Source organism: Alexandromys fortis, unplaced genomic scaffold, assembly GCF_014885135.2.
Source record: "Alexandromys fortis isolate MF-2015 unplaced genomic scaffold, M_Fortis_MF-2015_v1.1 scaffold_206, whole genome shotgun sequence".
In the NCBI taxonomy this organism is placed as follows: domain Eukaryota; kingdom Metazoa; phylum Chordata; class Mammalia; order Rodentia; family Cricetidae; genus Alexandromys; species Alexandromys fortis.
This window is the reverse complement of record NW_026068097.1, coordinates 1,025,895-1,049,601: the sequence shown is the minus strand read 5'-3', so window position 1 is coordinate 1,049,601 and position 23,707 is coordinate 1,025,895. Positions and strand designations below refer to the sequence as shown.

Genomic DNA, 23,707 nt, shown 5'->3' with positions numbered 1-23,707 from the left:
TTTTATGTCCCAGTGCCTCTTTCTGTCACCGTTCCTATTGCTTTGCCAGGTAGAATGGTCAATGAAACTATGATGGACAAGGGGATCATTTTCCTTGTGCACAGGAAATTATGAGATTTTTCTCACAGTATCAGAATAACACATAAATCAAGACTTATGAATTATGCTTTGGAGATGTGGGAAATATGGAGGAGGAGCAAAGTGGGTTTTTGTGTTTTTAATTAATTTTTTAAAACATATATTTTTGTGAGGGACACTACGGGGGTGAGGTATGGATATGGAGGTACTGGGAAAGAAGAGAGATTGGGGTGCATGATATAAAATTCTCAAATAATCAATAAAATTATGTTAAGAGAGGCAAACAAAAAGACTTATGACTTGTGGGAAGAAGCATAGAGTGGAGCATCTCTTGCATCCTCAAAACAATCAATGGGGTGGAAACAGTGGCCTAAGACTAGCCTCTAGAAATGCAACATGGCACATTGCTCTTGCACAAAGCCACGATCATGGGTTAAAATGTGAACCCTCCATTTTTCTGTCAAAACTGTTACTTCCAATGCTACTATATTTGAAACAGGGTCTTTGGAGGAGATAATTAAAGTTAAGTGATGTCAAAGAAAGGGGCCCTAATGAAGTAAGTAGGGTGTGCACAGAAGAAAGTCATATTAATATAGAAATGCGGTGCTGGCTACACACCCTAAACAGGAATGACATTTGTAGGCACTGTGACCATGGAATTCTAGCTTTCAGCACTTTGAAAAATTATATTACTACTGTTGAAGTCACTCCATCTATGGGTATTTTATTGGAATGACCCAAACTAGTAAATACAGGTACTCAGTTGGGGGCCCTTGGTTAGATAACCCAAGGAAAATAATATACCTAGGATATCCCTAGCTACTTCATTTTTCTTAACTCCCAACAGTCAACCAAAGGGTGCATCCTTTTGGCTCTACCTCCAAATTTCATCTAGAATCCTTCTGCACTGTATCTCCAAAGAGCCACCATTATCCTTCACATGAGTTACTACTATTTTTGCAACATTTTTGAGATAGTGTGTCACTGTGTAACCCTGGCTGTGCTGGAACTCACTATGTAGACCAGGCTGACCTGGAACTCACAGAGATCCACCTACCACTGCTTCTTTGGACTGCTGGGATTAAAGGCCTGTGCTACCATGCCCAGAAAATTTTGTCACTCTTAAAACTGGTCCTCTTCCTTGCTTTACACTGTCTATACAGCACCCAAAGTGATCTTCATGAAACCTGTCGTACCATTCTCTTGCCTGAAACTCTCTATAGAATTGCATCATGCTAACTGGTTATTGATAATATATAAGAAAGGTGTTATTTTTAAAAATGTTTTGAATACATGTATCTTGCTAAAAATTTTCTTGATTTTGTTGATCATATAACACATCACATAAGAAGGCAATCATGTAATTTTCAAAAAACTGGTAAAATTTTATCATGCATCATTTCCAGTATGTGTGCCTCTTGTTGCTTGTTAAGATTTTACTAAATTGTCTTAAACATGTTTCCTTCCCTGATCAAAAAATTCTAAGAAAATAACAGCTTATCTATTTGCACATATATTTGGGTTTTGAATAAGTAAATTAATAAATGCACTTAAGCAGGTTGAATATGCAACTATTTAGTTTATGCCCACACTCTGAACTAAAAGAATTATAAAGTGAAAAAAAAAGATTGCTCTTTCCACTCTCTAGATTCCAGAGAAAAAGATAGACAGGTGATCATTACATGTTTCTCTTTTTTGTAAAAAGAAAGAAAAAAAGAAAGACATAAAACTCTAATAGAAGCATGTGGTAGCTTTAAAGTGAAGGTAAACATGAAGGAAAGGTAATTTCTAGCTAGCTTTTGCAGGCTTTTCCTGGATTTGTACGCAAAAACTCATCATGGAAAAACAGAACAATGCATTTATCTATAATAAGAAACTAACAAAAATAACTCAAGAAAGTAAACAAAGAAAACAAAAGGTGTAACAAATGTGCTACATCATGTGCCAAAAATCATGAAAAATTAATAAGGAAAAAACTAGACTCTTTAACTTGGGAATTTTTAACCAATGGATCCAAACTAGATCCATATTCTAGTTTAAGGGAGTAAAACATATTTCCTGGTTCTGGAAAATTTGAGTCTTCATACAAAGGAATAATTTATAACTATTTTAAAAATCTTTCAGATAAGAATGGTATAGTAAAAGCACAGTGTATACTTATACAAAAATACTTTTAATATAGTCCAGTAGTATGTACAATAAATACAGACTATTGAACAAAATATGTAAGTTAAAAACAAAATTTTTAAAATAGCTAGAATCATTTGATAAAATTGTTTTAATTTTATTAGTAGTATTAAATTATGTGTATACCTTTGTCATTATTTGCAGATTCTGTGATTATAATTTCAATAACCAAAGATGACTAATACACATTTTACCAAAATATATGGTTGTAGATTATTTTTTTACAAAAATTAGCATGTTTCTCACAAACCAGAGTTAACTAAAACGGGAAATCTTATTCACAATTACAACAAACATTTAAATATATGTATATATATCAATATTATAGAAAATATTTTAAAACTAGAAAATTTATTGAAGGACTTTAAATAAGACTTGGAAAAATAAAAAAAAGGTACATTAAAAGCTTGGAGGGAGGGAAATATATATATGAGAGATGTTAAGACAGGATCTTGCTATGTAGTCCCAACTAGGCAGAAGTTTGTTAAGAAGATCAGGATGACCTTGAACTTCGGTGATCCTCTCTTCAGTGTAGAAATCACTGAGAGCAAGAGCTGAGAGTGCCTGTGGCGCTCTAACATCTCTGCTAAAACCCCATGGCCTCAGCAGGCTGCTGCCAGCCTTGGAAGAACCTGGCAAATACCATCATCATACATGTTGAAATCTGGAAATATCAAAGTTTCTAAAGATCAAAATCCCAAATGTTATAGTCCAGGAAGATTAAAAATCCTGGATGTTAAAGTCCTGAAAGCCTAAAACTCTAAAACTGAAATCCTAGTAGGATTTATTTATTTATTTATTTATTTATTTATTTATTTATTTTGGATTTTTGAGACAGGGTTTCTCCGTAGCTTTTTTTTGGGGGGGGGGGTTCGAGACAGGGTTTCTCTGTAGCTTTGGTGCCCGTTCCGGAACTAGCTCTTGTAGACTAGACCAGGCTGGCCTTGAACTCACAGAGATCTTCCTGTCTCTGCCTCCCAAGTGCTGGGATTAAAGGCAAGTGCCACCACCACCCGGCTCCTAGTAGGTTTTAAACAACAATAACTATATTAGAAGTGTTGACAGCTGAATTTTATAGAGATAATTACTGTGTTTTCGATTTTATACAGAATAGTTGCTCAATTATTCAATAGGGAACTACTTCTGTCCTTCCACAGAAAGTATTATACTTGTCTTCAAAAAAAAAAGGCAAAACAAAGCAACAAAACCAAATGGAAAACCAAAACCAATATTTCGAAGTCCAGAAAATGGTGAGCAGCTCCCATAAGAAGCAGTTGTACATTCACGACTAGATCCACTTATTTTTCTTGGTGTGTTGTTGATCGAACACAGGCCTCCTGTATGCTAATCAAACATTGTATCACTTAGCAAGAGCTTCAGTCTTTGTAGCCACTGTTCATTTCTCAGATTTATTTATTCTATTAATTAATCTATTTATGTGTTTGGCCTATGTGCCTGTCTATGTACCACACATATACCTGGTCCCCAAGGAAGTCAGAAGAGTAAGATGGATCCCTTCCTTTTTTTCTTTTCCTTCATTATACTTTCCACACTCCCACTCTTTGTGCCTTCGCTCACTACAAGTAAATCTTCTAAATCTGTGTCAAAACAACAGATCAGCACTGCTCACAAGATTGGAAACTTTTTAGTATAGAATACTTGTACACTGAGTCACAGAAATTTTTCCAAGAAGAACAGTGTGTGGCAACCACAGCTACTTATATTCACATAGTGCAAAGACCCTGTCATGTCCAGGAGACTCTTTCCCAGCAGTCTTTACTGACCTCTAGTTCCTACAATCCTTCCACCTCCTCTTCACAGATGCTCCTTTAGATTAATGCACCTCTTGGTTCACATCAGAGAACTTTCTGTACTGACAGTCATAGTTCACTGCAAAAAGAAGCCTCTGTGATAAGGGCTGGGAGCTGCACTCATCTGTGCTTATGATTACAGTTAAGACAGTTTGACACTATGTCTGTTTCAGAAAACAATAGTGAATTTTTCCTTAGGTCTTACAACCTCTTCTTCCATGGGTTATTGGCCATATTAAGAATTCCAGGCACAAGTTTTGTTTTTTATTTTTTATTTTTCTGTAGAGTGAACCTTAAATCTAATTAGAAAACTGTTGGTTACCACACAACAGTCAATGTCCCAACAGGGATGGTGGAGGGATTAAGGAGGCCCAGCCTACCTGAGAGACAGTCTGCAGTTGATGGCTTGAGGGGGTTCTTCAGGGCTGTGATCCATGGTAGCTACCCACACCTTCACTGACATCAAGACTTCCAGGATTAGTTGAAGACTGAGATATCCAGGATAATTAAAGATGCCTTTGTATCTTCCACTCAGAACGGAAGAAGGCAGACATTCTGATTTACTCATAGTAGGTACTGAATTAGATGTGGGGGTTTCTACTTCTTGGCTGTTGGAAATAGTGCTGCAGTAAATATGTAAGCACAGGTATCTTCTTTCAGTGTATACTCAGTATCATTATATGCTGTAGAGGATATGACAATTCTATTTTCAATCTTTGGAGCAACTTCCACATTTATTCAATAATGACTGTATTGATTTATATTTCCTCCACAGCATACAAGGGGTCCATTTTCTCCCTGTCCTTGTCAAAACTTATCAGGACTATGATGTATACACACAATGAAATAGTAATTTGTCACAAAATAAGAATATCCTGACATTTGCAAAGCATCACCTAAGGGAAGTCACGCTAAGTGTAAAATCAGTCAGGCACAAAAAGAAAAGTATCACAGGCTTTCACTTGTATGTGGAAACTAAAGAAATAAAATTCACAGAACCCCCTACAGTGTGAGATGGTGATACTAGGGTTTAAAGTGGCAGAGGAGATTCTGTCAAAGGGCATAAGATCTCCCCACAACATAATATTTTATTGAACCCCAATTTCTCTCTCTGAAATTTTATTAATCGTGTTGAAAGAAGAAGAAGGATGAGAAGAAGAGTCTAAGAGGAAAGGCTGAAGAAGGGTTGAGAGGCTTCAGCTCAGGGAGTGGCTCATGTGGTGGAAACACTCAGTGATGGGATGATGGGCAGGCCAAAGGAACTTGAGGGAGCAGTGAGGCTTAAGTGAGGGGTGAGGTGACAGCTGGGGATGTTGCATCCCTCAGGCTCACAATGAACCCAAGGCACAGGATAAGTAGTTGTCAAACAGAAGGCTTCAAGGGGCTGCCATAGTCTTTGTCAAATATGCACATTTGTGGTGATTTTGTGTTGAAACAGATACTCTTGGACCCCGCATTCCTACTTCTGGAATTATTGCCCTCCTCACTACCATAGCTGCTTCCTTCTATAAGCAGCATCCTTCTAGAATCTTCCTAATGTACACGCAGCTCTTCAACAGGCAGCTCATTGTTCTGAGTATACAGAGATCCTGTGTCTGGGTAACCAAATCTTGACTCTCACCAAATCCTGGCTCTGTCCTTACCTCCTTCCTTATAGAGCTGGAGTCCATAATTAGTTGTGTGAATTTCTCCCTTGAATCCACACACCTTTTTGGAAGTCTTTTGTCATTTCCTTGTACTCACCCACAAAACCCCATCCCTGAGTCTGCACCTGTGCAATTGACTGTGGCTGCAGAAATCAGCACAGATACACTGAATACTTTCACTTTAATGGGCCCTTAATCCTCAAGTGGGTCCTAGATGCAGTCCAGCAATCACACCACAGTTATGGAGAACACACACCCTTCCTTTTCCCAGGAGATTATTTCAAGTTTTCTCCCTTCAAATCACTCCTCCCTGTTGAATATTCTCCTGGGCTGGCACTCCTATTAAGTCCAGGATATCCTTAACTCAGTCTTTTGTATTAATCTCCCAAGGGAGTGCTTGGTTTACAGGTGATCCCCACATCAATATTCATGCTACTGTTGGTCAGCTTCCTACATACTCTGGTGGGTTTGTCTCTTGCCAACACATCATTTTTTCTGTTTCTTGCATTTGCTCCTTGTCCTCTATTCTCCTTGAAATACAGGATTGTTCAGGGCTTAATTCTGAAGGTGCTTTTCTTTCTCATTGTAAAGAATCTTGCGGAGGGCATGTGTGGCTTAATACTAACTAGATGACATTCTTATATTCCCATCTCCAGTCCAGATTGTGACTCAGAACTACAGACTCCCACTGTCTTCTGCACCCCAGATAAAGCACACTGGACTTGTCAATGTAACCATCTCCCACTGCCTTCTGCACCCCAGTTAAAGTACTCCCATCATTCCTGTTTCTTTGACAAAACTCTTGTTTGTAGGTCTTCACTAAATTCCATGCCACCATCTAATATTCATGTATCTCCTATCAAACTCCATCCAGAATTTGCTTTCCTTCCCCCTGTTTGGTACAAGTTGCTATCCTCCTTCTCCTTCATTTTTTCAAGCAGTCACCCAAAAGTTCTGTTGCTTCTCCCTGTGACAACCATTTCCACAAGGAAGTCAGTCTGGTAGTTTACATGGAAACAGAAAAGATTACGGTACTTCTTGATTGCGCCCTCAGTTCCTTTCCACACCATTTTGTCTAACGAAGTCCCTGCTGATGGCCTTGGAGGGCTTGCATGATTCTCGGTCTACCCTAGAAAATACTGCATGAAATTCTGCTTTTGGGGTGCTTCCACTGGTAAATCTGTCCACCCAGAACAAGCTATTTCCTCCCGTCCTTCAGATTTTGACAATAAGGGCATGGTCTCTTCAGAGCCCTCCCTGAGCACCTTCCTGGGCTTTGCTTTTCTTCCCAGAGTCAGTCACCACTCTCTATGTTACATTTTTGACTTCCTGAGGAGGCCTTGTCTAATGTCCACTAGGTAGTAGTTTTGTTCAGCTCATTGTCATCTCTATTCCTAGGTCCTGGAATAGAAGCTGGCATATAGCCTCACTGAACAATACAAGATATATGACCTTGTTATAGCAGAGGGAAGCCCCAGAGTACAGTGACTTGAACAGAAAAATATATTGTCTTGCAGTTTTCAAAGATGGAAGTTGAAGCTCAAGATGTTGGCAAGGGTGATTCCTTGAGATCTCTCTCCTTGACTTGTAGATGGCAGTCTTCTTCCCTCTATGTGTGATTGTGTCTTAGCCACCCCTTGTAATAAGGATTCCACTTATACTGCACTAGTGCCCACCCTAAATATCTCATTTTACCTCAGCTCCCTCATTAAAGACCTCATGTCCAAATACAGTCACAGTCTGAAGTAGCGAGGTGAGGGCTACCATTGAAGGACTGGGGAGGGGGACATTTGAGACTACAATCTACTCAATGAATAGTGTGTAGAGGGTGAAGAATATGCAGAGAAAATGTGAGTCTTTTAAGGAGTTAAGATCAGTGCTTTGGCTTGGAGAGGAGGGTCAGGAAGACTGAGAGAAGGGTTCAATTTTGATGAATGGGTATCAAGAAAATAATTTCTGTAGCTGCAAATAGACACAGGAAGAAATGAAAGGAGGGGTAAGGGAGAGAAAATTGGGGAAAGGAGGTGATGGAATTGGTAATATTGAGGGACAAGGAAAGAGAGGGTGGCCAAGTTTTACAGAAAGAGGAAGCAGGTCCAACTTCATGGTGGTGATTTTATAACAAATCCTGAGTTTAGCTCACCATTTCTGATCTACAAGGATCTAGTAAACACTATTGTGGAAGAGCCTCTGTGCTGGATGCCAATAATGTGGACTGAAACATGACCCTAAGTGAACTGTTCAACTCGGTGACCCTCTGAGCAACCCTTTGAAGCAGGCACTGCTAGCTTCATTCCTATTTGGCAGATAAGCAAACTGAGACACAGGGATGCCAACTCACTTGCTGAAGATCATAGAGCAATATGTGGTCCTGCCAAGAGGTGGAGCAGTGCCCTGCTCTTGAGGTCCCACTTGTCCTCCTTTTCTTGTGCTGTGCACAGAGGCCCCATGGTTCTAGTCCTTGTAGACAATGATGAGAATGTACTGGTCAGTGTGGGAGAGGGTGGAAGGCCTTGTGAGACCTCACAGTGCAAATCTCAATGGTATTATGTGGGCAGAATGAACTAAGTGCCCTGATGGATGGTGGGAAGAAAGGCATTCTGAGGGGGGAGTGAATTAAAAGCAGGCTGCTGTTGCTGGAGCAAGAAGCTCGAGTGAAGGTCCTGGGAGGCAGTGGTTGCCATAGATGCTTTTTGTGTAAATAGGTACGCTCAACTCTCACGCCTTCTTTGGGGTTGTGTACCCAAGGCCCTGTGGTTGAAATGAGGTCAGGAGCATGCTGATGGGCTAGGAGACTAAGGTTAACTCTTAAACCTCCTTGGTCATTTTCCCTACTTGATATGGGACAGAATAATAAAAAAAAGGGATAATTGGTGATGGGATAATAGATTGGTATTTGTGAGTTATTGTTTTTAGACAATTATATTGGTATCGATTCTTGTATATTGATACAAAGTTAAATTATATTGAATATTGTATGTGAGTATGCTTCTACCTCTGTTTAAAACATTTTTATGTATTGATATATATATATTGTATTGATATATATTTACCATATTGCAGTGTACATTTCTACTTCTGATTAAGACACTTATATATTGTTTATGTATTGATATACATTGTTTACATTTGGAGGTCATTGTCCCCATTTATTGCACAGTTGTTTATTGTCTTAGTCTTTAAGTTAGATAGGTATTGAGAATTATAAATCAATAGTCATATAGGTTTGTCATATTTATATTTAGGCTAATCAGGTTCTTTAGATACATGGAGATTATACTCAGTATAGATAGTATAATCTCCAACCTCTTCAAAGAGCTGTAGAAAATGGCCTTTAATCTAACCTAGAGTTCCGTGGTAGTGAGACACAATCACTCTTGGCAACATCGCTCTACTCCCGAGAGACTGTTGAGCACCAAAGACACTCCACCTGGAGCCTTTCTTCTTGGCCGAACTGGCTTTTGGGCAAAGAAATGCCCATACCTCAACCACTGACAGAGATACAGAGTATCCGTGAATGGATAAATCAGGACTGTCATATCCTGCCAAGACAGGGTAAGATAGTTCTGAAGTTTCTTGCCTTTGAAAATGGTATGTCAGTTACGTCAGGCCTTAGCCAAAGTTGGTTGCCTCAATGCTGCAAACGAGACTTTGGGTGATTGCCCAGGTAGTCAGTTGTCTCTGTCATTTGTTGCACATTTTGGAAGTTTCTTGATTGTACTTCCGGTTTACTCAAGTAATATTACTTCCCTTCTCAGATCTTGGATGGAGTTGAAGATTAGATAATTGAAGTTACCCTCCTCATGATTTAGCTAAACTCAATTTCAATATATTATTTAGACTCCTTGAAATAGAATGCTCAGTAAAACTTTTGTTATGTGTTTCTTGCTTAATATTGTTTATTGCTTGTAATTTTATATTTGATATCTGTTCCTATTGTATATAGTTGTATTGAATTTGGTTCGATCTTGTTTAGACAAAAGGGGGAGGTGATGGGGAAGCTCAGCCAATCACATTTTGCTTGGGTGTGGCAACCTGGTCCCCAGGGAAGAAAACCTGGAGATCCAGGTGCGCTCACTCTCTGCACACGGTGTTCGCCTGACCCATTTGGACATCAGAACTTTTACTCCGGTCGCGTGAGTTTCCCCGTTTTTCAATAATTATTAAATTATATTTGTTGTTTTGAGCTGGTCTGTTTATTTAAGCATACCCGTCAAATACGCCTTCACCTACTGACCATGACTCCATCCAGCTCTTTCACTATCTAGCCAGAGCATCTGAACACAGTTGTTTGCACCAACCAAGGGCATTCCCATCCCCAGGATATCTTATTTTTCTCCGTGCATCCTGCCCATGGGCATGGCTCTCCCAGCCTTCCATGGAGTAAAGGTTACAGAGGCTCTGCCGTGGGCAAGGGACACTCCAGAAGCTTAAGGAAAGGAAGAGGGGGGACTCTGAGTTTAGAAAGCAGGTGGGGAACAATGTGGGTGGGTCAGAGAAGAGAGAAGGTGTAGGGCCAGGGACACAAAGAATCAGCCCTGGAAGCTGGAGCACTGGGGGCTCTGCAATCTCTTCCCATCCCTTGTCTCGTCATTTTGGCCTTACTCTGGCTCGTTCCTATCAAATGCAGGGCTGTGCTCTCTCTATTAACCCAGTAAGGCACACTGGGCTCCTCCTAGGCTTTCCAAGACACAGACCTTAACCATCTCGTCTCATTCTGTGGGTCAACCTCAATTCCTAGAATAATGCCATTTCTGCTACCAGGGCTTTGTTCAGTCAGGTGAACCTTCCATAATACAGACAGAGGTGTATACTCTGCCCCAACACTCCTTGCAGGCTCAGAAGATTGCATCTTCCTTTCTTTCTCCTCCGTTTTAGGAGCCCATATTCCCCTCTTAGCTGAAGACAGAATTGTGAGGAAAGCAGGATTCTCCCCATTTCTCAGATTTCACAAGAGAAAAGCCTGCCATTTCCAGGCAGGGTGGGGACTTAAGTGAGGAAACCAAGGTCACTCAGTCATTGGCGGAAGGAGCGGGGCCAGAGCCCGTTCTCTGCGGACCCAAGGAGCCTCACAAGGCTGCCTAGGCCTGCTGTCACGGGCCCCTCTCTTCACCGCAGGCACCAGGGCCAGGCTGGCTGGAATGGCAGGTGAGTCTGGGTGGGGCCCAGGAGGCAGCTCGGACCTTAGCGCTCCAAAGTGCCTGAATCGCTGGCCTTGAGGGCAGAGCTACAGAGTCCGGTCTTTGCAGGACTCGCGCCCTAACTCACCACTGGGCCAAGGAGGTGTCCGAGGGTCCTTAGAGAGCCCCTAGGCCCGCCGGTCAGGCCCCGCCCCCCCAGCAGCACCGGCGCGGGCAGGGGCGGTGCTGGCGGAGTTGGGCGCGGGCGCGCGGTGCTGGGTGCGCGCCACCGCCCCTCGGCCCGGCTTGCTGGCCTTCCCCACCTAAGCCCTGGGCTGCTTCAGCTGGCCCCACCCCTTCTTCCTCTCCTGGCCCCGAGGCCTGGTGCGCGGTGCAGGGCGACGAGCGCGGCCTGGCTACTGGGGCAAGGCTCTCGAGGGTGGCACGCCAGGCGCGGGGCGCGAGGCCAGAGCTGGCTCGGCAGGGTGCAGGGGGAGGGTCCGACGGAGCCCCCAGAGGAAAGCAGGGACAGACAGGGGGTGCTGAGGTAATGGGCAAGGCCTGCACGCCTGACTGTGTGGGGCGGGGGCTTCAGGCGCTCTTTGGCCAGGGCCTGGCCAGCGATGGGGCGCCAGGGGCGGCGGGAGGGAAGCGGGACAGGGAGGGACTAAGAGAGGGGACCCCAGGGATGGGCCGGGGGCTTGGCCGACGGGGAGCAGGTGGGCGGGGACAGGGGCCCTTCTTGAAGAGAAGCAGAGGTGGCGGGCTGCGTGCGCAAACAGGGCGGCCGCCTCCTGGGCCTGGAGAAAGGTGAGGCCATTTGGTTGGACGACCCCAACCCCGAGGGCATGGTTCGGTGTTCAGGACCACTGAGCTGGGCGCCTGGTACTATTAGGGAGGGAGGATCTGGAGGTCAGGCAGGCCAAGGTGTTTGGGGTCTTGGATGGATCCCCGCAGAACAGTGTTGCTGGTCCAGAGGCAGTAGTTCTTTCCTGGGGCGCTGGTGTCCTGTGAAGGTGGGCGAAGCCAGGCACTTTCAGGGCCGGCATGAGTGGAAGGAGGCAAGAGACCCCAGAGTTGGAGTTTGAACTCATTTTGGGAGTTGCCGTGTCACTGGGTGGATTGATGAATCACGAGATTTGGAAATCGCAGAACCCTTTCCTGGCGAGTAGTTCTGAGAATTGGAAATCATAGGAGCTAGAATTTGGAGAAGTGTTTTGGGAGGCCACAGGTATGGGGACACCAGGTACTCAAGCGGGCCACTAGTCCCTGTGGGAGGTACTTTGGGAGCTGTGACCCAGAGAGCTGAGATTCAGAGGCCTCAGCCTGGGGTGGGGTTAAGGAAGGTCTTTGTGGTGGCCAGTTCCCTGCCTTCCTTCCTTTCTAGAATGTCAGGATTCAGCTGTGTTCCCGTGGGGAGTGGGTTAAAAATTCCTTCAGCCTATAGTCAGCTTACAGTATTCACCAGAGGCTGGAGGGACATATACATGCGTGACTGCAGCTGCATTCTCGGTCATGGAGCCCTCATGCTTCCTCACTGTTGCCATAGTAACTGCCTATTGGTGTATTTATAGGGGAAGAAGCAGGCGCTACATTTTGGGGAGGGATGGGGAGAAGTCATCATGGAAGCTGCAGCAGTAGCAGCAGCAGTGATGGTGGCTACGGAATTGCTAATGGGGTAGGAGGCGATGCCATGTGAACTGTCTGGGAGAGATCCTGGCTTCTTTGAGGCCCAGAAATGAACTAATGGCTTTTCCAGGCCAGGAAAACACAAACTTGGGGCTATGATGTATGTGTGTATGAGTGCACGGAAGTCCATGTGTTTGGTTGGGCCCAAAGATGGCTGTACGTAAAGCTATTATATAATTTTTTCCATGTAAATTTTTTTGAAAACTCTACGGTTCACTTCAGTAAGCAATGGGATGTATTTGCTTTATTATTAGCAAAAGCTTTGCTCATTCTTTTCAAACTGTGATGTGGCAGCTTTATTTTTCTTTAACCAAAACACCCTGTTTCCTAATCCAATTCTCTCTACATCCTCATCATATGGATCTCATGGATCATAAAGAGGCCAGGCTTTGTCATTGTGAAAATTGAGGTATTCCAGTGAAGTAATGATCACTGGGTAGTTTGCCATGAGTTCGAAAGAGAAAACCCACTACACAGTGATAGTACTATTCAATGTGCTCTTAGATTGGTTACTTTCCCCAGCATTCAAAATTTATTCATGATTCTTATCCTTTTTGTTTTCCAAACAGACTAGAAGCTATATTTTAAATATACAATAAGAATACTACTCTGGAAGAATAAATAGAAGACCATACCAAGTTGTGGGGAGAAAAGCATATGTGTGCAACAGATGGGCTTTCAGAGCACTTGTATCTGGCCATCAGTGTTAACACTGAACTTCCTGGCAGGCTAAGCAAAAAGGGTAGCATAATGGGTTACAAAGCTCATGTGTCTTACATCCCATTAGTCATAAAACATGAGCGTCTGCTTGGGGAAGGGAACTGACGGGTAATTGCTCCCAGATGTTAATGGCCTAGGCAGTACTCCATATGTGTACAAGTAGGACTGTGTTAATAGAGAAAGGCATTATGACAGTGCTTCTAGATAGAGGCCTCTCCTCCAAGTTACCATCACAGATTTATTGTACTGTATTTATTTGATTGTTTGTTGTGGTCTTGAAGATCAAACCTTAGACATTGTTGTATTAAGGAGCTATACCTCCAGACCTCTGTCTTCATGCTGATCTTTTAAATATGTGTTTACCAAGGTTCTGTGTTGCAGTAGTCTTTAATGCAAAGAGAAAAGATGTGCCTGACTCCAGAGAAGTCCAAACATCTTATCTTACTTCCCTTTCTGGGAAAGATGGGCTGAGAAGATTCTCTGAGTTTGGGCCCAAAGGTTTGGGCCAGGGCTTGTAAGAATATGTCTGTGTTGTACATGGAAGATCTGACCCTGTACAACAGGTATCCACAGATTACTGTAGGACAGCATCAGCTAGGCTGCAACATTTGAGATGGGTGTTGTTGATGCATTAAGTTTGGGATTTAAGGAACATGTTCATCTTCACCATGAAATTCAATTCCAGGTCTTGTCTCTGTCAATTTGCTTAACCTTGCTTCTACCTAACCCTATCTCTGTACTTGATTTCTCAGCTGTCTCTGGGGTCTTTTCTATTCTAAAGGGACAAAGATTCATTGAAGGCACTGAGCAATAAGGAGTGTTAGCCCAGAAATGCTTTCCATTTGAAAAAAAGTTAACCCTTAGGTCTTTGAGACTCACAGAAGGCTGTGTGTGTGCGTGCGTGCATGTGTGCGTGTGTGTGTGAGAGAGAGAGGGGGGGGGGAGGGAGGGAGGGAGGGAGGGAGGAAGGGAGGGAGGGAGGGAGGAAGGGAGGAAGGGAGAGAGGAAGGGAGAGAGAACAAGCCTCTGCTTGGTTTGGGGGAATTCTGGAGCTCTTTGAGGACAGAAGAAACAGCAGGAATTGACTGACTGAACGAGGGTATTATGCCTCATGGGATGCTGCTTTGACTTTTTAGTCAGGTAGGTGGGAGATCACATTCTAGACCCCAGAGGATTTCACCTCAACTTTCCTTTCTTCTGTGCCAGGCAAGTAAGTTGCTGGAGCTGAGGGAGCATCATGGCTGGTGAGTATTTGTGGAACCATCTGAGTTGGACGGGCTCATGCAAAACAACATATCCATCTTTTTAGTTTTTCTCTCCTTGAGTCACTCTGAATTATACTAATACAACAGTTTGTGGATCTTGGGGGAGAGGGCCTGCAGGCCAGACCTGTCAACTTGGGCATAGAGGGGTACCACCTCATGTGAGGAGTAAACAGTCTCACCACTGGTCATTGCTTTCGTCCCCAAAGCCACAGCTCTCACCTGATTTTACTCCGACCAGTGGCAGCCTGGAAGAGGAACCAGTGCTCATGATAAGGGCTCTGTCTGTCTTTCCATCTTACAGACAGATGCAGAAGCTACTAGGTGTTTTCTTACCCAAGACTAAGATACATAGTCTGGTCCTTTTTCCTGTGCCACCTGAAGTTCCTTCTCCATCGTGTCTCATTTTCCTTGGTATGGCAATGGATCTGGGCCCTGTTGGGACCCTGAGGTCCTGCTGCAGAGCACAGCATCGCAGCAGCATAGGAAGTCAGCCCTCCTATCTTCATTGCAATAGGTCAGGCCTGGCCTTTGCTTGGAGGCCTGGCTTTAGGTCTGCTGGAATTGTTCTATTTCCCTTCATAATTGAGCAGTCTGGTTTGTAGGGACTGAATTGCTTCACTGTGGTTCTCTCTTCAGTGTTTCTGGAAGCCAAGAATGCCCATGCAGTCCTGAAACGGTTCCCTCGTGCCAATGAGTTCCTGGAGGAGCTGCGTCAGGGCACCATTGAGCGGGAGTGCATGGAAGAGATCTGCAGCTATGAAGAGGTCAAGGAAGTATTTGAGAACAAAGAGAAAACGGCATGTACTACCCTGCTGCTGGGTTCTGGGAGGAGGTGCAATCTTGGGAATAATAGGAACAGGTCTAAAACAAGGGAAGAACACCACCCAGGCTACATCCTACTTGTTGGAGCCCCCAAAGCAGCATTGGGGTGTCACTCTAGGTTTGTTGCTTTATTTGTGTGAACTTCCTCATCTGGGTACTTTGCCTTTCATCCTCAGTGAATTCCCCAGACTCTCTGGGAGCTCTCTTAGGCCAGTAAGATGACTTAGGGTGGAGAAGGAACCACAAGCCTGTCCTTAGTACATTATTTGCTGGAGGTCTCAGATGTCCCGGGCATGAATGTTGTTAGGTGAGCAATTCCTTGTTGTGTCTGTCTTCCTCAGGAGTGAATGGCCCTTCTTCTTTTGCAGATGGAGTTTTGGAAGGGATACCCGAATGCGGTCTACTCAGTCCGAGATCCCTCGCAGAGCTCAGACGCCATGTATGTGGTGGTGCCCCTTCTGGGGGTAGTCTTGCTGATTGTCATTGCCTTGTTCATCATCTGGAGGTGCCAGCTGCAGAAAGCAACTCGTCACCACCCCTCCTATGCTCAGAACCGGTACCTAGCCAGTCGTGCTGGGCACAACCTCCCCCGAGTCATGGTATACAGGGGCACTATGCATAGCCAGGGAGAGTCCTCTGGGCACCGAGAGGCAGGGAATAATCCACAGATAGTCCTGGGGCCCAGCCGGGGAAGTAGAACCACCGTCCGACTGGAGAGCACCCTCTACCTCCCTGAGCTCTCTCTCTCCAGACTGTCCAGCGCTACCCCTCCCCCCTCCTATGAGGAGGTGACTGCACCCCAGGAGGGCAGCAGTGAGAATGCCAGTGTCTCTTACAGTGACCCTCCCCCAAAGTATGAAGAGATTGTGGCAGCCAGCCCCAATGCAGATAAGTAGCTGAGCATGGGCCCTGGCTTGTATAAAAGCCTCTTCCAGAGGTAGCCTGCTTCTTTTTGGACTTCTGAAAGACTGTGCCACCACAAAACAGCCTTAGCCTCCTTGTTGCCAAATAATTCCCCAACCATGGATTTGTAGGAAGTCAGTTGGTAGAGACAGTTGGTGTGTGTGTGTGTGTGTGTGTGTGTGTGTGTGTGTGTGTGTGTGTGTGTGTGTTTGTGTGTGTCGGGGTGGGGACCATAGGACAAGTGTATGATCCCCCTGGGAAAAGCTACAGACCTGAACGCCCGGGTCTTCCAGACCCCACCCCACCACTGCCAAGTCCCCAATGTCCTGCCCTATCTTTAGGGACTAGCTTCTCTTATGCCAAAGGAAACATCTCATGGTGTTTATTGTGACCAGAATGTCCACAGGCTCATCCTGGTGGCTATGGGGCTGTCTAGGAACCCCTGTGTATCTGGGGACCTAGGCCACAGAGATGAGACGGTCAAGCTAGCCCTGTGGTTTCCCCTTTCTCCACAGTTCCATGCCTACTGTTCTTATTTATATTATGAGGACAGAAACAAAGATTGATCTAGGAACAAAACACAAATAATAACAAGTGAACCATAAATGAAAATAATATAACCTGGACCATTTGAAGCCCTCCAAAAGAAATCAATTAGACAGACCTTGGCACAGCCTTCCTCCAACACCCACCCTTATGCTCCTGACCAGGGTGAAGTCTATGTATAGATCAACCTGGTAGGAGGACAGGGGATCGGAAGGAGGAGGGAAAGGGGCTGGGTGGCAGAGCTCCTTCCAGACCAACCAAGGGGCCCACTTCAACTCTGCCATCTTGTTTGTGATGTGTACCAGCTGTGCTAAAATCAGTCCCCACTGGCACAAGCCCACATGTAGCCTTGGAGAACTCTTTTGTGGGGAAAACTGATGTCCTCTTCTCCCATGGATCCCAGGGCCTCTCCCTGGCTGTTCCAGACTGGCACAGCGAGCTCAAGATTCCTTCTTTGTGAGACTGCTAAACCCATAGGATAGTTCAAACCATGAGCACCACCTCCTTGGCACTGTGTTGTCTGGCTTTCCAGTTTTAGGATACTTCCTTTTTTGTAAATAGGTGCATTGAACTTGAACTTTAGATTGTGATTTCTCCTAATGATGGTGCCCGTACAGGGAGAAGCTCCTGAAGTGTCTCTTAAAAATTTTCTTAGTGTGGGAGCCCGTGACCTGGAGTCTAAAGTCCACCTGGGGTTTGCTCTGCCATGGCAAGGTGCTGATCTGCTTTCAATGAGGCTTGGGAAGATGTTGGGTAGAGGTGACTTGTTATTTAATCAAGGATGAGGTAAAAGAGTTTGTTGATACGATCTCTACCTGCCCCAGCTCTATTCTCCTGGTGTCTGTGCCAAATCATTTTTCCTCTGTGGTGCTTTAAAAATGTAGCACATTTGTGTGGGGCCCAAAAACAGTGCATAGCGTGGGTCTGTTGGCAATGGTTTCCAGCCCACAGAGTTGACAAGCTTCCTTCTGTCTAAGCAGCCCTTCGAGGCAGACACTGAGACACATTCCTTGAGTGCAGCCCTACCTTGAGGCCCCAGATGACTTCTACAGGCTGTTCCAGTACAGGGGACTTTCCCGGGGGGTTGTTTCTAGTCGAGCTCGTGTTCTTACCCCAGTGAGGTTGCCAGCTTGGATAACTCCACCCTGTGGCTCCCCTACCTCACAGGCCCATTGGAGGCTGATGGAGCTAATGCATTGTGAAGAGCTTGAAGCCCCTTGGAACCAGTGAAGTTTACCCTTAGCAAGATTCTCCTAGAAATAGGTAGTAGCTGTAAGGGACTGGTTTTAGGCAAGGGCTTCAAATGCCTCTGGTGTTGAGTGCCAACCTGAGGAGTCAATCTCTTTCCACTTTACTCTACGTGGGCCTTCCTCTCTCTCCAGTTTCCTGACACCAGAAATGACCAAATGGCATTCTTCCCTCCGTCCCTTCATTTTGATCTTTTCCCCTCCCTCCCTTCCTGCTTTCTTTCCTTCATGTTTCTCTTCTTCCCTTTTCCTTCCATTCATTTTTCTTTTTATTCTTTCTCTCCATTGGTCATCTAGTATTGCACCCTGGCCCTTCCTAACGAAGGGATTTAGGGCTCAGAAGTCCCTTGCTTTTTTTCGTGATGGAGACTGGGCTCAGTCTCATCCAGATATGATGGAGATCCTGGGGAAGCTGGAAGCTCTGGGTCAGCCCAACCTCTGCATTTTATTAAGCTGGTGCCTGATTGTGACCTGGGATATATGAAGACAAACTTACTCCAATGTGACTCCTCCCCCCAGCTGGCAGAGAGTCAGGCATAGTGACCAGAGCCACAGAATATGTCAAGGAATGCCCACTGCCTTTGGCGTGGTTGAGCTGCCTGGCAGCTAGAGGCTAGGGATGCTTGAGTAAGAGCAGGAAACTGACTCCCGAGGCCTTTTGAGAGCGATATGCAGCCCTCAGGAGCTGAGGACTGGATGCAGGGTGAGTGAGTGAGTGAGTGCGTGAGTGAGTGAGAAGCAGCTCCTTGCATGTGGCCTGTGGACTCTGGGTCAGGTGCTTCACAGAGCTCTTCCAGGTGACTTGTGCCAAGCCTCTGCAATGGTTTTTCGCAGCATAGTGTTTAGATATATAATGGGCATAATTCCTCAAGGTGCACACTTGGCTTTTGCGAATGCCCTGTACATATCTTTTCAAACTCTGTCTTTGTATAGACATTGATTTGATACAATGCTAACACTTCAGTAGTCACAGTTTTGTTTGTTTGAGACTTGTGTATGCTTGTGTGTGTGTGTGTGTGTGTACATGTGGGCATGTTGTCTTCTCTCATTGCTTCTATCAAATGATAGCTGGTTTGTGGTTCTATTTGTCCCAGGAGGGATCTGTTCTGACGGGAAGACTGTCTTCATTAGTGGGGCCTGTACTCTGTTGGATCCCCTCCAACGTTTTGGCATGGTGTCCCCTTCCTCAGCTCCTGCTCTGTAGGTGTCAGCAGCTGAAGGAAATCTGAGAACTTTTGTGTGTGTGTGTGTGTGTGTGTGTGTGTGTTTGACTATTGTCTTTCAGAATGGTGGGGTTAGTTACTTAGATATTTTTCACTAAAAATGAAAAGGCTTTAAAATTTTCCTTAAAATATGACTGTCACCTGTTTTCAACCAAACCCTTTGTAAGACTTTTTTAAAACGAATGGCAACCCTGTCAGTCCCCTCCCAGATGGCCCATCACTTTGGGTTTTCAAAATGAAAGCACAAAAAAAAAAAAAAAAAAAGAGTGGGGCGCACAGGTGCCTGGCATGTGCATACCCCTGCACAGCTGTGTTGCGCCCTAGCTGATCAGAGAGGTGTGATCACAAGCAGCTGGACCTGGGAAACTGGGACCCCCTCTGCTAGTTGCCAATTCCACTGCCATTAGTGTGAATTCCTTAGGGTGCTCCAGTGAACAAGCGTCTGCCCAATTGTTTGGACATTGTCCTTTTGGTAGTCCAAACATTAGGGATTAGGGACAGCAGTGTTTTCTGTTCAAGCAGTTCGAGCCAGATGCTTCCACTCTCCCAGTGGATGGCAACTCCACAGATCCTAGCCAGAGTTGATGGATCCTTTGACAACCAAATGGCATCCCATGAGAAAACGAAGAAAAAAAAGCCAACATTGCCACTAGATTGTCTTTTAATTCGAGTGAGAGTTAATGGCGGAGAGAGGGTGTGAGTCCCCAGGACTGTGTCTTTTTAGAAGAGTGCATGTGTGCTCTCACTGTGTGTTTGCTCACAGTAAAGCCTGAGTTGTTGGGCTGGGCTGCTTTTCAGCTTGTCAAGTACTGAAGCTCCATTCCCAGGCGTCACCAGTTCTGAAACAGCCACATCTTCTGCACTGAAGTCTCCTAATACTAATCAGTATAATTAGCTAATTGTAGACTGCTGTAATCAGAATGCTTCCCACTACAGTAAAAGCCCATTAATTTGAGCCCACTAATTCAGAACTTAGAGGAAATCCAAATTGGAGATAATTCCCAGTAACTGCTATTCTTGCTACAGAAAAATATTTGAAAGTGTCTTCCCTCAGTCAGTCTTCAGGGCCTTCTTTGTGAAAGGAATTCGGTTTAAAATAGGTACCCCTTTCAAAGGAAAAGCTCGAGGTATCAAAGATTTCTTCATTGTGCCTTCAGCTTAGAGTTTAGCAGTTTTTGTGCGTAAGGCTCTTTCTGTGCAGGGTGATCCCTTGTTCTCTCTCCATTGTGGAATGTTAGATATTGCAGCCTTTCACTCTGTGTCTGTATTTAGCCTGTGAATAACATAGTCTGTGATCTTGACTGCAGTTTTAACACCAGTACGTGTTTTTCAAAGTCTTCTGTAAAGCAGATGTTGCACTCATTCATCCCCAAGTCTTCAAACTTTGGAGCTTCCCCTTTCCCAGGCTGTGGGAGGCAAATCTCTCTCTAGCAAGAATTTCTCTGACAAAGATCTGCAAACAGCATACCCCCTCAGCTCAATGCCTCGACAGTGTTTCACTGTACTGCTATCTGACCGCTGAACGTGCCTGCCCTTCTCCAGCCCCTAGCAAGCATTAAGACTGATATCTAGAATTGGGACCAACCTTCCAGCTGCTTTTTTCCTCTCAAGCTGTCTTGCCTCACTGATGCCACTTTCCCAGGCCTGAATCCACCTGCTATTTCACTCTGTCATTGTGAATTTGTGACAGTGGCAACCCTGATATGTGCAACTGAGCTTATAGAAATGATTGCTGTGAAATGGATTAATTTTGGTACAATTAGAAGCTGTGCTTGTTTTCATTGTTGACCGATGTCAGCTGGGACATCTGTACATTCAGTCACATGTTGGGGTTTCAAATGGAGCCTGGGAGCAACAAACCAACTTGCTTCTGACCTGACCTTTCCCGTGCATGCTCTCTGGCTCCCTTTTTACAACCATTGAGTTTAGCTGTTAACTTTTGTCTTTCTGTATAAGAAAATAATGAGTAAAAATAAAGAGCAAATGGCATCCACTTGTACCTTGTCCTGGTCCATCATAGATCCTAGATGATTCCCTAAGTTTCCCAGAGTGTGTAAGGCTGCGGGGTCAAACTCCTGGACCCAAAAGTCAGATTGTATAGATAAGGGAACAGCCCAAACCAGTTTAGGAGCCAGTTGGAAGCAGAGATAGTCTGGGTCCTAAAGTTTGTGCCTACAGTGTGTAATCTGATCCTCTGTCCCAACCCCCCTTTATGGGATGAGGTTAGTAAGATCTGGCACAGATCTTGTTTAGCAACTTCCTAGTCACCTGATCCCTGGTTAGGTGAAGGCTCTAGAACAGATCCCAGCACAAGCTGGCTCTAGGAGCTTTCCCCAGAGATAAGGCTAGCACCTGCAAGGAAGCTAATGCCCTTAGAGTCCCCAGCCTTCCCAAGTGTCCTTGGTGAGGAGAATGCATGGGCTGTTTCTAAATGTTCACAACCAGAATTTGGTGACTAGTCAGTTTGTATTAGGCCCTGTACCTGTGTGAATTCAAACAGTCCTCCCAAGGTATGGGGTTTCTAATCAACTCTTATTTTACAGCTGGGGAGACACAGCCAGATTGGGGAAGCCATTTGACTACGGGTTTATGAGGAAGAGGTGGTACGCTTATCTCATGATTGCAGAGTTTTCCTCACTTAACTCACCTCAGGCTATTCCTGCAGGATGGTGGGGCCTCCCTCAGAGAAAGCTCTGAGGTGTTGGCTGTCCATTTCTTCAACACGGCCCTGCCTTTCCTATTCTGCTGCTTCTTCAGAAGTGCAGTGATCACGTAGTTGCAAACCAGACCCTGAACGTGTTTCTTCCCTGACACTCGTGGAAGGACTCATGACAACTACCAAGGTCTCTATGGGCGGGTAAAGCCAGAAGAGGAGAAGTTGAGCCCCTCTGTAGGATATGATATGAAAGCCTAGGACCCTCCCCGCAAAAGACAAAAAGTTTGGATCACCTCCTCTGAGTTTTCTAGATGAAACATACTGTTCTCAAGAATCACAAGAGTAGTAACTCCAATAATAATGGTGATTTCCTGCACTCCTGCCAGAGAATTCAAACTGTGGGATTTATTCAGTTCAACTAGGATGTGCATGTAATTAAACAAGACATTGTGGGGCTGGAGAGATGGCTCAGCAGTTAAGAGCACTGGCTGCTCTTCCGGGAGACTGGGGCCAGCTCGCAGGCCCACATGTTTGCTCACAACCATATGTAATTTCAGTTTCAGGGGACCCTCACCCTTTTCTGGCCTCTGCTGGAACTGCACACATGTGGTGCATATACGTGCATGCAGGCCAAACATCCACACATGTAAAATAAAATAAGAAACAGAAGAATGTTTTCTATTAGTCTGGTGCTACTGGATCCCAGGAACCCAATGGGTAGGGCAGTCAGTGATGATGCTTTAAAGCTGAGAGTACATACAAGGTTAGGTGCTGGTAGAGCATCAACAAGCTAAGAAATCCTTGCCTAGAGTCAGGCTGCAAGGTTCCAGAGGGTGTAGAGTATAGCAAGCCAAGTCCCAGCCACCAGCAGCACTGAGCACAGCTGGGGCTGGTATGTAAAAATCTATAATTAAGGTAAAGGTTGAACTTAGAATTTAGAGAAGACCAGCAGGGCTTGATATGGAGGCTCCATGAGAAAGCCTTCTTAAGGACACCATGGCCAACTGAAGTAATTTTTAGCAGAGGACATGGAAGTCAAGTCAATGAAATCAGGCAGAAGGGTAATAAATGAAAAATCCTGGAGTCTAGCAACCCCTTCCTGTTGTTAAGGAAATAAGAAGCCAGGGTAGCGTGAGGGAAGTGTTGTAAAAGATGAGGTGCAAGGCCATTTAGAACATCTTCAGAATGCTGTCTGTGCTAGTGATAGCGGGAGGCCACAGAGAAGTACTAGAAAGAGCAGCAAGACCTGCTATATGGAGAGAAGTCTGGAGAGGATCAGAAATCAAATGGCCAGGTAGGAAGGCCAGGTGTTTGCAATCATTCTGATGGGTGACAGCAGTTAGAGGAGACAAAGAGAAATATACTATTGATAAGACTTTGCTCTAACTTAAGTAGACATTATGGCCATGTGGCCATTTAAAATGAAGATTATGGAAATTTTGAAACCACAGGAAGGCCTTGGGACTAGGAAGATGCATTGTTATCCAAATTAGTCCAGTTGATTCTTTTTGGGGGATTTTTGGGTCACCCTGGAAGAAAGAAAGACATATTTTAACTGGGAGGCAGAAACCTGTAAGGGGACTGATAATTAGAAAGGGGGAAAGCCATTCAGATTTAGATGGTAGAGTCATTACCTGTGAATGGATTCACTGGAGGAGCAACAGGTTGGGAGAAACAGACTGGAGATTCATTCTGGGATAACTGAATCAAAAAGAAAATGAAACTAAGCTTGGATGTATGTAGCTGGAGACTTTTCTCCGTCCCTCCTGGTCCCCTTAGACTGATTTCTTTTCT

At 44.8% G+C, this 23,707-nt stretch overlaps 1 protein-coding gene across 2 annotated transcripts; it reads left to right on the top strand.

Annotated features, from left to right (window-relative positions):
- The first annotated feature begins 10,757 nt into the window (after positions 1-10,757).
- On the top strand, positions 10,758-21,244 carry Prrg3 (proline rich and Gla domain 3). Of its 2 annotated transcripts, none has more exons than XM_050123612.1 (4): positions 10,758-10,870; positions 14,458-14,495; positions 15,153-15,313; positions 15,707-21,244. In XM_050123612.1, exons 2-4 carry the CDS (start codon positions 14,489-14,491, stop codon positions 16,232-16,234), a joined length of 696 nt encoding a protein of 231 aa, XP_049979569.1. In that variant the 5' UTR covers positions 10,758-10,870; positions 14,458-14,488; the 3' UTR covers positions 16,235-21,244. The 2 variants fall into 2 exon arrangements, with proteins under 2 accessions (XP_049979569.1, XP_049979568.1); XM_050123611.1 differs by lacking the exon at positions 10,758-10,870 and adding an exon at positions 11,123-11,389.
- The last annotated feature ends 2,463 nt before the right edge of the window (positions 21,245-23,707 follow it).

What these genes read in the sequence shown, in the direction of transcription:
- Prrg3 (XM_050123612.1), top strand. An exon ending in TTGAGAACAAAGAGAAAACG is followed by an intron (nt 15,314 to 15,706) that starts GCATGTACTACC and finishes CTTCTTTTGCAG; the next exon opens with ATGGAGTTTTGGAAGGGATA.